General features: G+C 41.9%; 1 protein-coding gene across 4 annotated transcripts in view; it reads left to right on the top strand.

The window, feature by feature from the left end:
- agbl4 (AGBL carboxypeptidase 4) overlaps nucleotides 1-16,297 on the top strand; it is a 791,814-nt gene that overhangs the window by 72,728 nt on the left and 702,789 nt on the right. For all 4 annotated transcript variants that reach the window (XM_080195501.1, XM_080195499.1, XM_080195498.1 and 1 more), the window contains one exon: nucleotides 10,527-10,651. In XM_080195501.1, the coding sequence (XP_080051627.1) occupies nucleotides 10,527-10,651 (125 nt within the window). The remainder of the gene's footprint in view (nucleotides 1-10,526; nucleotides 10,652-16,297) is intronic.

The raw sequence follows: 16,297 nt of genomic DNA on the forward strand, positions 1-16,297 counted from the left end.
CTTAGCTGCCCTCTGAAGTCCCCTGACAGGTCCCTCAGTTGAATTAAGCTGCCACAAAGATAATTACAAAAGATATTACTGAAACTTGGGATTGTCAATAAATGCTGCTATTGCTAGCAAAGCTTGCATCTTGGAAATGATTTTTTTTAAACTAATTTTATGACAATATAAATTTGAGCCATTTGGAATAAAGGTAGTTCACATTCTTAGTTGAAATATGTGTGTAAGCAATAGCTTTATTGAATATGTACATTCTTCATCAAACAGCTTTTGTCACCTCATTTATTTTCTTCTAATTGGGAAGCATCCCAACATGTACACTATTGAGGTAGATAGTAGTTTGGAAAACTTAATTATCTGTGACATATTTACTTGATAAAGGCTAATTACTGGTTTGGGAAAGAAGTCCAATATAGTCACTTTGTTACCCGAGCACCGACTCCATCTTCCTCCTTGGCAGTCACCTGAGGCAGAACCAGACTGCTCACAAGCCAGTGTCATATTTGTTCAGAGATGAGCTTCCAAACACACAACTGTGCCATCACTCAGCCCACTGATTTCCACCTCTATCATATCACCTGACTCTGCCCCTGCTTCAACACATCTGCTAAAACCCTTTTTGCAAGTCTTTGTTATCTCTGGAATTGACTCGCCCTGAATGTCCCCAAGTTCTACCCTCTGTAAACTTGAGATAATCTAAAACTCTACTGCCCATGTCCAAACTTGCACTAAGTCTTGTTCCCTCCAATGCCACTATAAGTCTTCTACCTACACTGATACCTCAATTTTAAAATTCTGTTGTTGTTTCCAGACTTCTCCAGGATATCATCTCTTACTATCTTTATAATCTCGTCCAGCACTGGAACCTTCCAAGTTTTAGGTGCTCTGCCAACACTGACTCTTGAGATCTTCTACTTTAATTACTTTACACTTGGAGAACATGTCTTCAGCTGCCAAAGCCCTAAGATTTGGAATTCACTCCCTAAACCTCTTTAGCTCCCTATCTTGCTTCCCTAAAAAGTAAAGTTTATTTATTTATTAATCACGAGTAGGCTTACATTAACACTGCAATAGAGTTATTGTGAAAATCCCCTAGTTGCCTCACTCTGGTGCCTGTTGGGTACACTAATGGAATTTTAGCATGGCCAATGCACCTAACTTGCACATCTTTGGACTGTGGGAGGAAACCGGAGCACACCCATGCAGACACAGGGAGAATGTGCAAACTCCGCACAACAGCGACCAAGTTGAGAATCGAACCTGGGACCCTGGCGCTGTGAGGCAGCAGTACTAACCGCTGTGCCACTGTGCCACCTGTTCCTCCTTTGACATTCATTTAAAAACTACCTTTTTGATCAAGCTGACCAATTTGATGAAATGGGATTGACTGCCCTTTACATTGATGCAATATTTAACCAAGTGTGCCATCAACCAGCCTCAGCAAAATTGAAGTCAGTAAGAATCAGAGGAAGCTATCTATTGGCTGGAATACCAAACTAAAAGGAAGACGACTATGGTTATTGGAGGCCAAATATCTCAGCCCCAAGATGTGGCTGCAGGAGTTCCTTTGATATATAGAGGTAGCAGTGCATACCATCTATAAATGCTCTGCAGTAACTTGCTAATACTCCTTCAACAGTACCTTACAAATCTAATACCTGGCAGAACAAGAGCAGCAGACACATGGAAACACCAGGTTCCCTCCCCCTGAGTCACACACCACCTTGACTTAGAACTATATCGTTGCTGTTGGATCAAATTCCAGGGACTTCCTCTCTAACAGCACTGCTGGTTTACCTACACCAGTTGGACTGCAGCAGTTCAAGAAGGCAGTTCATTACAGTTTTCTGCAGGGTAATTAAGAATGGGCAATAAATGCTGGCCTTGCCAGCGATCCCCACATCCAAGGAATCACAAAATTAATACAACACAGAAAGAGATCATTTGTCCCACCATGTTTGCAACAGCCAACCAAATGAGTATTACGGTTTAGTACCATTCGCATACCTTTTCCTCATACCTGGAACTTTGTTTCTACTCAGATAATTATCACATCCCTCTTGCATGCCTTGAATGAATCTACCTCAACCACACTTACAGGCAGTGAATTCCAAGTTTGAACCACTTACTGTGTTTTCTCATATTTACTTCTTTTATTAATGACTTGTGCCCTCTTGTTCTTGATCCTTTTACAAGCAGGAACAGTTACTCTCTATCTACTCTGTTCAGTCCCCTCATGATTTTGAACATCTTGATCAAATTTCCTCTTAGACTTCTTCTCTTCAAGGAGAAAAGTTCCTCCCTCTCCAATCTATCCTCATAACAGGAGCTTCTTATCCTGAAACCATTTCTGTAAACCTCTTCTGCACTCTCTCAAATACATTCATACCCTTCCTACAGCGTGGCACCCAAAACTGTACACAATACTCCAGCTGAGGTCTTAACTACTGTCTCGTATAAGTTCAACATAATCTGCTTGTTTTTGTACTCTAATTGCCTTTAAATAGAATACTAATTGCTTTATTAACTGTTCTCTCCACCTGTCCTGCCATCTTCAATGATCAATGCATTTTTACACCCAGGTCCCTTTGCTCTTTCATCTTCTTAAGAATTTTACTATTCAGTTTATATTGTCTCTCCATATTCTTCCTACCAAAATGCAACACCTCAAACATCCCAACATTGAACTCCATCTGCTATCTATCTGCCCAATCCAACAACTTGACTATCTTTTTTGAAATTTGAATCCTCGCCGTTTATAATACTTTCAAATTTTGTGTCATCTGCATCAACTGAAATTGTCCCCAATATACCAAGATCTAGATTATTAATATATATCAGGAAAAGCAAGGATCCCAGCAGCAACCTCTGGGGAACATCACCACAAACCTTCTTCCAACCTAAAAAATATCCATTGTGCATTACTCTCTGCTTTCTACTATTCAGTTAACTTTGTATTCACATTGCTACTCTTTTATTCCATGAGCTATTACTTTTTTCACAAGTCTGTGTGTGGCACTATATGAATATATTTTGTAATATACACCACATCAGCAGCATTACCTCAATGACTCTTTCTGTTACCTCTTCAAAAACTCCAACCAGTTTGTTGAACATAATTTCTTAGAAATCCATGCTAGCTCTTCCCAATCAATCACATTTTCCCATGTGACCACTAATTCTACAACGAATAATTATTTCCAGATGCTTGCCCACCACTGATGTTAAATTCTGTCATCACTGGGGCTATTCTTACAACCATATTTGAACAAGGGCATAACATTTGCACTTCTCCAGTCCTCTGGTATCTCCCCTGATCTTCTGGAAAATTATAGTCAGCGCCCATGAAATTTCCATTCTTATTTCAATGCATCTCAATCAGTCCTGGTGTTTTGTCATCTTCAACTACTGACAGTCTACTCCACAGTTTCCCTCCTTATCAATTTTGAACTCTCTAAAGATAGAGTTTCCTCAACTTCATTATGGGATGTGTAGCATTTCCTTGGTTAAAACAGATGAGTAGATTTCATTTAATATTTAAACAATGTCCACTACCTCTATGTGCAAATCCCTTTTCAGTTCCTAATTGGCCCTACTCCTTTTACAATTTTTTATATTTACTTTTATGTTTACATGCCTATAGAAGACTAGGATTTCCCCTTATATTGGTTGCCAGTTTTTCTCATCATTTGTTTCTCTAGTGTGCTTTCTCATTTCCCCTCTTAACTTTCTGCATTTATCTTTGTCTCAATTTAATTTTCTACCAGACACCAATCATAAGCAATGTTTTTCTTCCTTATCTTAATTTCTATCTCCCTTTTCAGCCACAGAGCTTTGAATTTGTGTGCTGTAAATATATTTTTTAAGGGAACATACCTTGACTGTGCGCAGACCATTTCGTTTTTGAATGTAGCTCACTGTTCAGCTACAGTTTTTCCTGCCAATCTTTCCTTCCTGTCTAACTGGCCCAGCACTGTTCTTGCCCTATTGAAGTTGGCTCTCCCTCAGTTAATTATTCTTACTCTGGATTGACTATTTTTCTTTTCAATCATCATCCTAATCCTTACAATGCAACGATCGCTGCCTCCTGAACTTTCCTCAGTGTCACTTGATCTTTTGGCCCACCTCATTTTCCAAGAACCAGGTCCTTCAGTGCAAACCTTTTTGTTGGATTGGACACAACATGCTGTAGAAAATTGTTCTGAACACAGTCAAGGAATTTTTCCCTCCCTCTGCCTTTTACACTGACATTGTCCTGGTCTACATTTGGGCAATTAAAGTGCCCCATCATAACTACTCTATAATGTTTGAATCTCTGTCTAATTCCCTGCAGGTTTGTTCTTCTACATTTTTCTCTTAGCGGTCTATAGACTACACTGAGCAATGTAATTACATGCTTTTTGTTCCTTAGCTCTAGCAAATTGATTATGTTTTGAACCTTCTGGGACATACTCTTTCTCCAGCACTGCATTGCTTTATTAAACCAATACTACCATCTCTCATTCTTTTCTTCATTTCCTATCTTTTCTGACAACTTGTATCCAGGAATATTTAACACCCTGCCCTTCCTTGAGCCAGGCCTCTGTGAGTGCCACAGCATCATATTTCTGCACAATTTGTGCCTGTAACTTCCCAGTCTTATCAATTATACTCCATGCATTCACAAATATGCAGAGTAACCCTGATTTAGATGTTGTTATCTTAGCCCTTACTATGACTTCACGTATTAACATAACATTCTCTATGCGAGTGCTATCTGTCCCTCCCAGTATTTTGTACATCTTTACGTTCCTGTCTGAAATTCCATCTTGGTTTCCACATTCCAGGCAAGTTAGTTAGAAGCCCTCCAAACAGTATTAACAAAATGTCCCGCAAAGAATGCAGTTCCAGCACTGTTCAGGTGCAACCCATTGACTTGTACAGGTGTCATCTCCCCCAGGGTAGGTCCTAGTACCTGAGGAATCTAAAGCCCTCCAAAGAACAACAAAAAAGAAAACAACAGCACAAGAACAGGCCCTTTGGCTCTCCAAGCCTGCACCAACCTTGCTGCCCAACAGAACTAAAAGCCCCAACCCTTCAGAGAGCCATATCCCTCCATTCCCATCCTATTCATGTATTTGTCGAGGCGCCCCTGAAAAGTCGTTATCGTATCTGCTTCCATTACTTCCCCTGGCAGCGAGTTCTAGGCAACCACCATCCTCTGTGTAAAAAAAAAACTTGCCTCGTACATCTCCTTTAAACCTTGCCTCTTGCACCTTAAACCTGTGCCCCCCTAGTAATTGACTCTTCCACCCTGGGAAAAAGCTTCTGAGTATCCACTCTGTCCATGCCCCTCATTATCTTGTAGACTTCTCGCAGGTCACTCCTCAAACTCTGTTGTTCCACTGAGAACAAACCAAGTTTCTCCAACCTCTCCTCATAGCTAATGCCTTCCATGTCAGGCAATATCCTGGTAAATCTTTTCTGTATCCTCTCCAAAGTCTCCACATCCTTCTGGTAGTATGGCAACCAAAACTGAACATTATATTCCAAGTGCAGCCCAACTAAGGTCCTATAAAGCTGCAACATGACTTGCCAGTTTTTAAAGTCAGTGTCCCAGCTGATGAAGGCAAGCATGCCGTATGCCTTCTTGATGACCTTCGCCATCTGTCTTGCCACTTTCAGTGACGTGTGTACCTGCACACCCAGATCCCTCTGCCTATCAGTACTCTTAAAGGTTGTGCCATTTACTGTATATTTCCTATCTGTATTAGAGCTTCCAAAGTGCATTACCTCACATTTGTCCACATTAAACTCCATCTGCCATATCTCTGCCCAAGCCTACAACCATTACAGTTACTAGTGGTGTATCACAAGGATCTGTTTTGGGGCCATTGCTGTTTGTCATTTTTATAAATGACTTGGATGAGGGTGTAGAAAGATGGGTTAGCAAATTTGCGGATGACGCTAAAGTCAGTGGAGTTATGGACAGTGTGGAAAGATGTTGCAGGTTACAGAGGGACATTGATAAGCTGCAGAGCTGGGCTGAGAGGTGGCAAATGGAGTTTAATGCGGAAAAATGTGAAGTGATTCACTTTGGAAGGAGTGACAGGAATACAGAGTACTGAGCTAATGGGAAGTTACTTGGTAGCGTGGTTGAGCAGAGAGATCTCAGTACCTATGTGCATAGATCCCTGAAAGTTGGCACCCAGGTTGATAGGATTGTTAAGAAGGCGTACGGTGTGTTAACTTTTATTGGCAGAGGGATTGAGTTTAGGAGCCATGAGGTCATGTTGCAGCTGTACTAAACTCTGGTGCAGCTGCACTTGGAGTATTGTGTACAGTTCTGGTCGCCGCATTATAGGAAGGATGTGGAAGCATCGGAAAGGATGCAGAGGAGATTTACCAGGATGTTCTTTGGTATGGTGGGAAGGTCTTATGAGAAAAGGCTGAGGGATGTGAAGCTGTTTTCATTAGAGAGAAGGTTAAGAGGTGACCTAATAGAGGCATATAAGATGATCAGAGGATTAAATAGGGTGGACAGTGAGAGCCTTTTTCCTCGGATGGAGATGGTTAGCATGAGGGGACATAGCTTTAAATTGAGGGGGTGATAGATATAGGACAGATGTCAGAGGTAGGTTCTTTACTCAGAAAGTAGTAAGAAAGTGGAATGCCCTGCCTGCAACAGTAGTGGATTTGCCAACATTAAGGGCATTTAAATTGTCATTGGATAAACATGTGGATGATATTGAAATAGTGTAGGTTAGATGGCTTTAGATTGGTTTTACAGGTCAGTGTAACATCAAGGGCCGAAGGGCCTGTACTGTGCTGTAAAGCTCTATGTTATATGTTCAATCTATATCCTGCTGTATCGCCTGATAGTCCTCATCGTTATCTGCAAATTCACCAACCTTTGTGACACCTGCAAACCGACTAATCAAACCAGTTACACTTTCCTCCAAACCATTTATACATATTACAAACAGCAAAGATCCCAGCGCTGATCCTTGAGAAATGCCACTTGTCACAGCTTTCCATTCAGAAACACACCCTTCCACTGCTACCCTGTTTTCAATGACCGAGCCAGTTCTGTATTCACCTTGCCAACTCACCTCTGATCCCATGCGACTTCACCTTCTGCACCATAAGGGACCTTGTCAAAGGCCTTACTGAAGTCCATGTAGACAACTTCCATTTCCCTACCCTCATCAATCATCTTTGTCACTTTCTCGAAAATCTCAATCAAGTTTGTGAGGAATGACCTCCCCTTCACAATACCATGTTGCCTTTCACTAATACATCCCCTTTTTTCAAGTAGGAGTAAATCCTGTCTCAAAGAATCCTCTTCAATAATTTCCCTACCACTGAAGAAGACTCACTGGCCTGAAGTTGCCTGGATTATTCTTGCTATCCTTCTTAAATAAAGGAACAACATTGGCTTTTCTCCAGTCCTCTGGGACTTCCTCTGTAAAAAGTCTCACAACACCAGTTTTAAGTCCAACAGGTTTATTTGGTAGCATAATCCACTAGCTTTCAGAACACTGCTCCTTCATCAGGTGAGTGGGATTTCAGTTCACAAACAGGGCATATAAAGACACAAACTCAATTTACAAAATAATAGTTGAAATGTGAGCCCTTACAGGTAATCAAATCTTAAAGGTACAGACAACGTGAGTGGAGAGCGGGTTAAGCACGGGTTAAAGAGATGTGTATTGTCTTCAGCCAGGATAGTTAGTGAGATTTTGCAAACTCAGGCAAGTCGTCGGGGTTACAGATAGTGTGACATGAACCCAAGATCTTGGTTGAGGCTGTCCTCATGTGTGCAGAACTTGGCTATCAGTCTCTGCTCAGCGACTCTGCATTGTTGTCTGTCATGAAGGCCACCTTGGAGAATGCTTTCTCCAAGGTGACCTTCACGATACACGACAAAGCAGAGTCACTGAGCAGCGACTGATAGCCAAGTTCCGCATACGTGAGGATGGTCTCAACCAGGATCTTGGGTTCATATCACACTATCTGTGAACCCCACGACTTGCCTGGGCATGCAAAATCTCACTAATTGTCCTGGCTGGAGACAATACACATTTCTTCAACCTGTGCTTAACCCTGTCTCCACTCACATTGTCTCTACCTTTAAGACTTGATTACCTGTAAAGGCTTGCATTCCAACCATTATTTTGTAAATTGAGTTGTGTCTTTATATGCCCTGTTTATGAACTGAAATCCCAATCACCTGATGAAGGAGCAGTGCTTTGAAAACTTGTGGCTTGTGCTACCAAATAAATCTGTGGACTTTAACCTGGTGTTGTGAGACTTCTTACTGTGCTTACCCGAGTCCAACGCTGGCATCTCCACATCGGGAGCTCCTCTGTAGCCACTGAGGATACAAAGATTTCTCTCAAGGCCCCAGCAATTTCCTCCCTTGCCTCTCTCAGTGTTCTGGGGTATATTACATCAGGCCCTAGGGACTTGCCTACTTTAATGTTTCTCAAAAACTCCAATACCACCTCCTTTTTGACCTCAAAATGACTCAAACTATCTACACATCCTTTCCCAGACTCATCATCCACCATATCTTTCTCTTTGGTGAATACTGACGCAAAATACTCATTTAATACCTTGCCCATTTCCTCTGGCTCTATGCATAGATTTCCTCCCACTTCCTTGAGCAGGCCAACCCTCTCTCTGGCTACCCTCTTGCTCTTTGTATATCTATAAAAAGCCTTGGGATTTTCTTTAATCCTGCTGGCCAATGACATTTCATGACCCCTTTTAGCCCTCCTTACTCTTTGCTGAAATTTCTTTCTACTTTCCTTGTATTCCACACTTGCTTTGTGTGTGCCTAGCCTCCTAGCTTTGACAAATGTTTCCTTTTTCTGTTTGACTAGGCTCACAATATCTATCGTTATCCACGGTTCCCAAAACTTGCCATATTTGTCCTTCATCCTTACAGGAATCCCTATCAACTTACACTTGAAAGCTTCCCACATGCCAGGTGTTGATTTGCCCTCAAACATCTACCCCCAATCTACATTCTTCAGTTCCTGCCTAATATTGTTGTAATTAACCTTTCCCCAATTTAATACCTTCACTTGAGGACTACATTTATCTTTATCCATCAGTACCTGAAAGCTGACTGAATTGTGGTCACTGTTCCCGAACTGCTCACCTAATGAAACGTCGATCGTCTGGCCCAGCTCATTCCTCAAAATCAGGTCCAGTATGGCCTCTTCTCTAGTTAGACTGTCTACATACTATTTCAAGAAGCCCTCCTCGATGCTCTTTACAAATTCTCCTCCAGAACCGTCTTTCCAGCAACACGTTCACCTGATTTATGACTCACTTGCACTCAGATAGCATAAAGAATGTTACGTTAATAGGTGAAGTCACAGTAAGGGATAAGCTAACTCATTTGCACATGACACTGGGAATAATCCACAGATTGCTACATTTGAGGTTCTGCCTGCTAAATTTCTATCTTGCTTCCTAAATTCTGATTGCAAGACCCCTATCCTCCTTAATCATTGGTACCAATGTGAATCATAACCTCTGGCTGTTGGTGCTCCGCCAGATGAATGCCAGGTAGCCATCCTGTGCAGCTGAGTCGTTTGTGGTGCCACAGACCTGGCTCTGACTGCACCCCTCTGAGGAACCAGTATCTTCACCAGCTTCCAGAGTGGAAGGCCGATTAATGATTGGAACCCCAGGGGACTCCTGTATGACTTGCCTAGTGTTCCTGGACTATCTGGTGGTCGCCCATTTGCTATTCAGATCCAGGCCCTCAAGCTGCAGTGTGACCACCTCTCTGAACGTGCTTGTCATGTAATTCTCAGCCTCACAGATGATTCAAAGTGGCTCCAGCCACTGCTCAATCTCCAAAACAAGGACTGAATTTTCTGACGACAGTTCGTGCACATATGGCCAGCTAGGATACAGAAGCCCCACTTGCACCAAAACCGGAAAGTCTCACTCGAGGTCTACAGACCTTTGCATGGTCCGCCCCCGACCTGCTACAATTCCTGTGGCGGTTGGGTGTCCATGACTTTGTACATATTGCAGGAAACATATTCCTCTTGACTGCGCTGCCTTGCATGCCTTAACTTTCATTCTTTTTGTTAACTTATATTACCATATCATATTGGCCCTAATTTTCCTTTATTCCAGATGCATTACCCCTTGTACCGACTGTTTACTGACCAATTTACTCGTTCCCCATGACTTGTTTTATTCCACCCCCACTGCTGTCTCACAGCAGCTGAAATAGTGATGTTTTGTGCGCGTCAGCTCCTGACTGTCTCCCACAGGACCACACTGACTCTGGCCGCAGTGCAATGTCTGACTGTCTCCCACCATTCTGTGCCAACTCAGGACCAAATAAAAAGTACTTTTGGCCATGAGACCTAATATCTTCTCACTGGCTTTGTTTGAAACTTTGATATTGCTTCGTTGATATGCCTTGGGATGTGTTATTATGTTAAAAACACTATAAACAATTACAGGATGTTGTTACATTGAACAGAAGTCAAAACAATACTTTTTTTTTATAGGAAATCTTGGTCGTGTAGACTACATCTCAGAATTTGAATATGATCTGTTTATCAGACCAGACACTTGCAATCCTCGTTTCAGGGTTTGGTTCGACTTTACTGTGGAAAATATGAAGGAATATCAGGTCAGTCCTTAATAGTTAAATCTTGCGGAATCAGATTTCTGTTTTGTTCTCTGTTCAAACTATTCAATCAAATTATATTGCATGCCTACTTTGGAATGTAAATATTCTGAACTGAAAAATTGGAATTAACAGGATCTTCCTGAATACATTTTCCTGCAGTTCTTGGAAGGTCGTTGAACCAAAGAGTTGATTTATATTTTAGGATATTTTCACATTTCTCACCTGTGGTTCCCAGTAGTTTAAAATATTCATACTTTTAGACACAAAATGCTGGAGCTGTCTTCAAATGTATTTCACAGATATCACCACGTATTGCAGGCTGATAGAGTGTTGCTTGGCACGAGTGATGTGGCATTTTGAAAATACATGTGCATAACAATGTAGTTCCTAACTCTTCACTAATTGTGTAACAATATAATAAAAGCAGCAATTTTGTTCTTTCCATCACAATCTCAGCGATGCAATAAATGATTAACTTCAATGATGTAATTAATTACTCATTGTGTAAATAATATTAAATCTTTTTTTTCACAAGGTGTACTCATTGCCCAACTCATTGTTCATTGTCTTGATCATGGTGACAAGTAGGTATAGAGGGAACATGAGATAGAATTGTTTGTGCAAAGGGTGGTGGGTGCCTGGAATTCGCTGCCTGATTTGGGGAAGAAGCAGAGACTTTTTAAAAAGTATTTGGATTTGCACTTTAAGTGCTGTAAGCTACAGGGCTGTGGGCTGGATGCAGGAAGGTGGGATGCGAAAGGGCACCTGGGTGTCCTTGGGCTGTCATGGACAATCTGGGCTGAATCGTCTCCTTCTGTGCTAATTCCATCTATTGTGCTCCCACTTTATGGAATTTGTCAGCCCACTTATTCTTGATTTGTTTTTATGCTGTTGGCTGAGTTCACATTATGATATTAAAACAGCATCGATAACCAAAAGTAATAGAGTCTAGCATTTTTCATGATGTGGCTGAGGATATTTCGCTTCTCTATTTTGCATTGTGATGAAGTCAGCACAAGCTAATCAGCTAAAGACAGCAATGGCATGTACGTAGGGAGCGTGGAAGGAGGTAGTGATGGAGCCAACCCAAGGGGCCTTGTCCCGAGGCTCGATGCGAATGGTGATTTCACAAGTGGGGGGGTAGAAGGGATCAATACATTTGGAGGTTCAAGTGATCACGTGACCTGGGCTGCAGGATGCAAACAGACCAAGTGTCTCAGGTGGCATGAAAAATGGCCCACCTGATCAGGGACACTGGAGAAGAGTTGTGGTGTAGGTGAATAAAGGTAAACGCGAAGGCTGGAATTGGTAGCAGAAATGAGGGAAAATATGGTTAGTGTCGGCGTTTCAAATATTTATTAGTGTCACAAATATGCTTACATTAACACTGCAATGAACTGTGAAAATCACCTAGTTGTGACAGTCTGGTGCCTGTTCAGGTACACTAAGGGAGAATTTTGCACAGCCAAAGCACCTAACCATCAGATCTTTCGGACTGTGGGAGGAAACCGGAGCACCCGGCGGAAATCCATGCAGACACTTGCACATGCAAACTCCACACAGATAGTGACCCAAGCCAAGACTCAAACCTGGTCCCTGGCACTGTGGGCAATAGTGCAAACCACTGTTGCACCACAGTGATTGCCCAGCACCATATAGTGCACAGGGATGTTATTGATGATTCAGATAGAAGTGAAATCTTGTCCATTGGTTTTCTCGTTGGGTCACTTGGTAAATTTGGTTCTTTTGATTTGTTGGTCTCCGTGGGGATGATAATAGCACACAGTGTATTATTGTCAGGGCCACAAATTTGTTCTGATTGAATAGGTTAAATAATGGTTTTATTATGAGGTAACATGGGGCTTTTTACAGTATATTTTTGATCAAGTTTGGTACTACCTGTTTATAAGGGGAAACTATAAACAAATGGCTTTTATGATTTTATGTTCCTTTTATTATTGTAGTCAATTTTTCCTTTATTTTCCAAAACCCAGCAAGATGGAGTTTCATAGTGTCCATAGAATCCTGCAGTGCAGAAGGAGGCCATTCAGCCCATCAATCTGCACCAGCCACAATCCCACTCAGGCCCTATCCCTATAACCCCATGGGTTTAACTCTAGCTAGTCCCTCTGACACAAAAGGGCAATTTAACGTGGCCAATCCACCTAACCTGCACATCTTTGGACTGTGGCAGGAAACCAGAGACCCAGAGTAAACCCATGCAAACATGAGGAGAGTGTGCAAACTCCACATAGACAATGATCCAAGCTGGGAATCGAACCCAGGTCTCTGGCACTGTGAAGTAGCAGTGCTAACCACAATGCCACCATACCATCCCTGAGTTGGAGGTGCCATTTCCAGGTCAACTAAACTCCCAATATAGTGGCAGACAGTCTGTACCACATTTCTGGCTGCCAGCCATTCTGGATAGGCAGATACCCTAATGGCAAGGGCACATGTCCGAATGGTTAAAGTGAAGATTACAATTCAAGTTATTATAAAAAAAAGATTGAGTGTGTGGATGTTAAGAAAGAGCATGTGTTGGACCTTTTGAATTGCGTCAAGATAGATAAGACGCCGGGACTGGATGGGATGTACCCCAGGTTACTGTGGGAGGTGAGGGAAGAGATTGCAGAGCCTCTGGCGATGATCTTTGCGTCATCGATGGAGACGGGAGAGGTTCCGGAGGATTGGAGGATTGTGGATGTAGTTCCTATATTCAAGAAAGGGAACAGGGATAGCCCAGGAAACTACCGACCGGTGAGTCTAACCTCAGTGGTTGGTAAGTTGATGGAGAGGATCCTGAGGGACAGGATTTATGAACACTTAGAGAAGTTTAATATGATCAAAAGTAGTCAGCATGGCTTTGGGAAGGTCGTGCCTTATGAGCCTGGTTGAGTTCTTTGAAAATGTGACAAAACACATTGACAAAGGAAGAGCGGTGGATGTGGTTTATATGGACTTCAGCAAGGCATTCGATGCAGATCAGAAACTTAACTGTCTCAGCCACATGATTGCTGTGGCTACAAGAGTAGGTCAGAGGCTGAGAATTCTGGAGTAGCTTGCCTCCTGACTCCCCAAAGCTTGTGCAACATCTGCAAGGCACAAGTCAGGAGTGCAATGAGATACTCCCTCTTTATAGGATGAGTGAAGCTCAAGAAACACACCATCCAGAACAATGGCGGCACGGTAGCACAGTGGTTAGCACTGCTTCTTCATAGCTCCAGGGACCTGGGTTCGATTATTGGCTTGAGTCACTGTCTGTGTGGAGTTTGCACATTCTCATCGTGTCTGCATGGGTCTGCTCCGGTTTCCTCTCTCAGTCCAGAGATGTGTGGGTCAGGTTGATTGGCCATGCTAAAATTGCCCCTTACTGTCCTGAGATGTGTAGGTCAGAGGGATTAATGGGTAAATATGTAGGGATATGGGGGTAGGGTCTGGGTGGGATTGTGGTTGGTGCAGACTCAATGGGCCAAATAGCCTCTTTCTGCACTGCAGGGTTTCTATGATCTATGAACAAAACAGCCCACTTTATTGGCACCTTATCTGCCACCTTAATCTTTCACTCTCTAACCCGAGCACACAGTGGAAATAGTCGCTAAAATCTTGCTGCAATTCATGCCAGTGGGATCTTAAGGCCCTATTGATGGCACACCCCTGCCACTTAGTTTCTCTGCAGCAAGGGGTGCATTCACCGGGAAACCACAAGATCCTACCACTAGGTAGTGTGTGCCATCTTCTGCTGCCACAAAATGCGTCACGGAGGAAGAGGAAAATCCCATCCAGTGTATACCATTTACAAATTGTGTCAGGAAACAGATGTAGTTTTAAGTGATCTATAATTGTATTGTTAAATATTAGAAATAAGGTATAAGAAATAAGTTAGTTGAATTTAATGTTTCTGTGTAAAAACGGTGCAACTCTATTTGGATTCATGTTAATTAAAGGTGTTTGCACGTATGGTGGTTTTTGGTTTCAGTTCAATCTGTTGTCTTAGGAGAGTTTATGATGGGAGAAATAAACACAAGCTTGGGGAAGATTGAGGTGTAGATTAGCAACCAGGAGCACTTTCAGAAAGACAGACCTTGTGATTGTGTTTTAGCTGAGTTCATAGCCATTGGCGATAGAAAGTTGGAAGGGAAACAGCTTTTAGATCTGCTCAAAGCAGGAAAGCTAATTCTAGAAATCAGGGAATGAGAAAAGAACTCCAGGACTATTGAAATAAAAAGGAACAAAAGGAACTGCCATTGAACAGGAAACTGTTCATTGAAGTTAAAGTCAGACCTGAGAAGAGAAGAACCAATGTGTATAGCTATAGAAAAGCTATATAGTTGAAGCAATTATATACTTATTTTCAGTTTTTGAAACAATACTATTCTGTTGGGGACTGAGTACCTGAGTTTGTGTGTAGAAGTTTGGATGTATGTTGGCATTCAAGATAAAGGAATACGGAAAGGAAAGTTGAAAAACCTGGAAGACGCAGATCCTTGCTGAAACAACTGAGAAAAACCATTGGTTGATAGGATAGTTGTAAAACCTGGAGGTGGATCCTTGATGAAAACAGCGGATGGAAAAAAGATTTTACAATGTGTTTTTTTGAAAGGAGAGTTTGGAAACACTTGTGTGACAATCATCTGGGAGAATTTGAGGAGAAATCCACAGATGGTCAATTGAGTGACATCTGCCATTTGATTTTACAGTGGGATGTTGTCTGACCACAGTTAGTCTGTTGGGTTACAGAGACTGTATATTTATTGAGAATATTATAACACAAGATATGTTGTGTAACTTGTGTTATCCTTGAAATTACTGTACATTTGTGAAGATAAGTGGGGTTGAAGGAGTACTGTATTATAGCCATCCTTTTCATCTTTAATTTTTTTATGTTAAAAGATAATTGGTATTCCTGTGACACTGTTCCTCCATGTGTTCTAAATAGAATAAATTGTTACGGTCTTCTGAGCCAGAATTCCATTCTGGGACCTCTCTGTCCAGTAGTAAAACCAACTGGGATCGTAGCAGAAACTCCGTCAACAGCACTTTCCAATTCCATGACTTCAACTGTCCGGAAGAAGGATAGTACGTGGATGGGAACACCACAACCTCTAAATTTCGCTCCAAGTCATACAACATCCTAACTTGGAACTATATGACAGTTCCTTTAATGTTGGTGGGATCAAGCTGATAGCTGGCTCTGACGGGACTCCTCAAGAACCAGTAGTCTCTCCATCTTCCACAGCAGAAAACTGATTTCAGAGTGGGACCCCAGAGGACTCCTGCATTACTTGCCTAGTTCTCTTAGACCACATGGTGGTCACCCATTTCCTTTCTACCTCCAGGCTTTTTAGCTGTGTGACCACTTCTCTAAAAGTGCTATCCACTTCTAGCTGATTGGCAGTTAACTGGTGCTGACAGACTCTCTTTTAACTGGATATATTAGCTAATTTGCTGTTTCTTTTGCAACTTTAAAGATCAAAGTATGATTCAAAATGGTAAAGTAAATTTCAGTTCAAGGAAAACTGACCAGAGAGATTCTACTTCCACCAGATTCCTGACTTAGCACTTCTTAACAAAGCACTCCTTTTTGACACACTGCTCCAAACTGAACTGTCATAATTTAATGCATATATTAAACAGGTGACTGAT

Source organism: Carcharhinus amblyrhynchos, chromosome 9 (assembly GCF_965287045.1).
Source record: "Carcharhinus amblyrhynchos chromosome 9, sCarAmb.v2.hapA, whole genome shotgun sequence".
In the NCBI taxonomy this organism is placed as follows: Eukaryota; Metazoa; Chordata; class Chondrichthyes; order Carcharhiniformes; family Carcharhinidae; genus Carcharhinus; species Carcharhinus amblyrhynchos.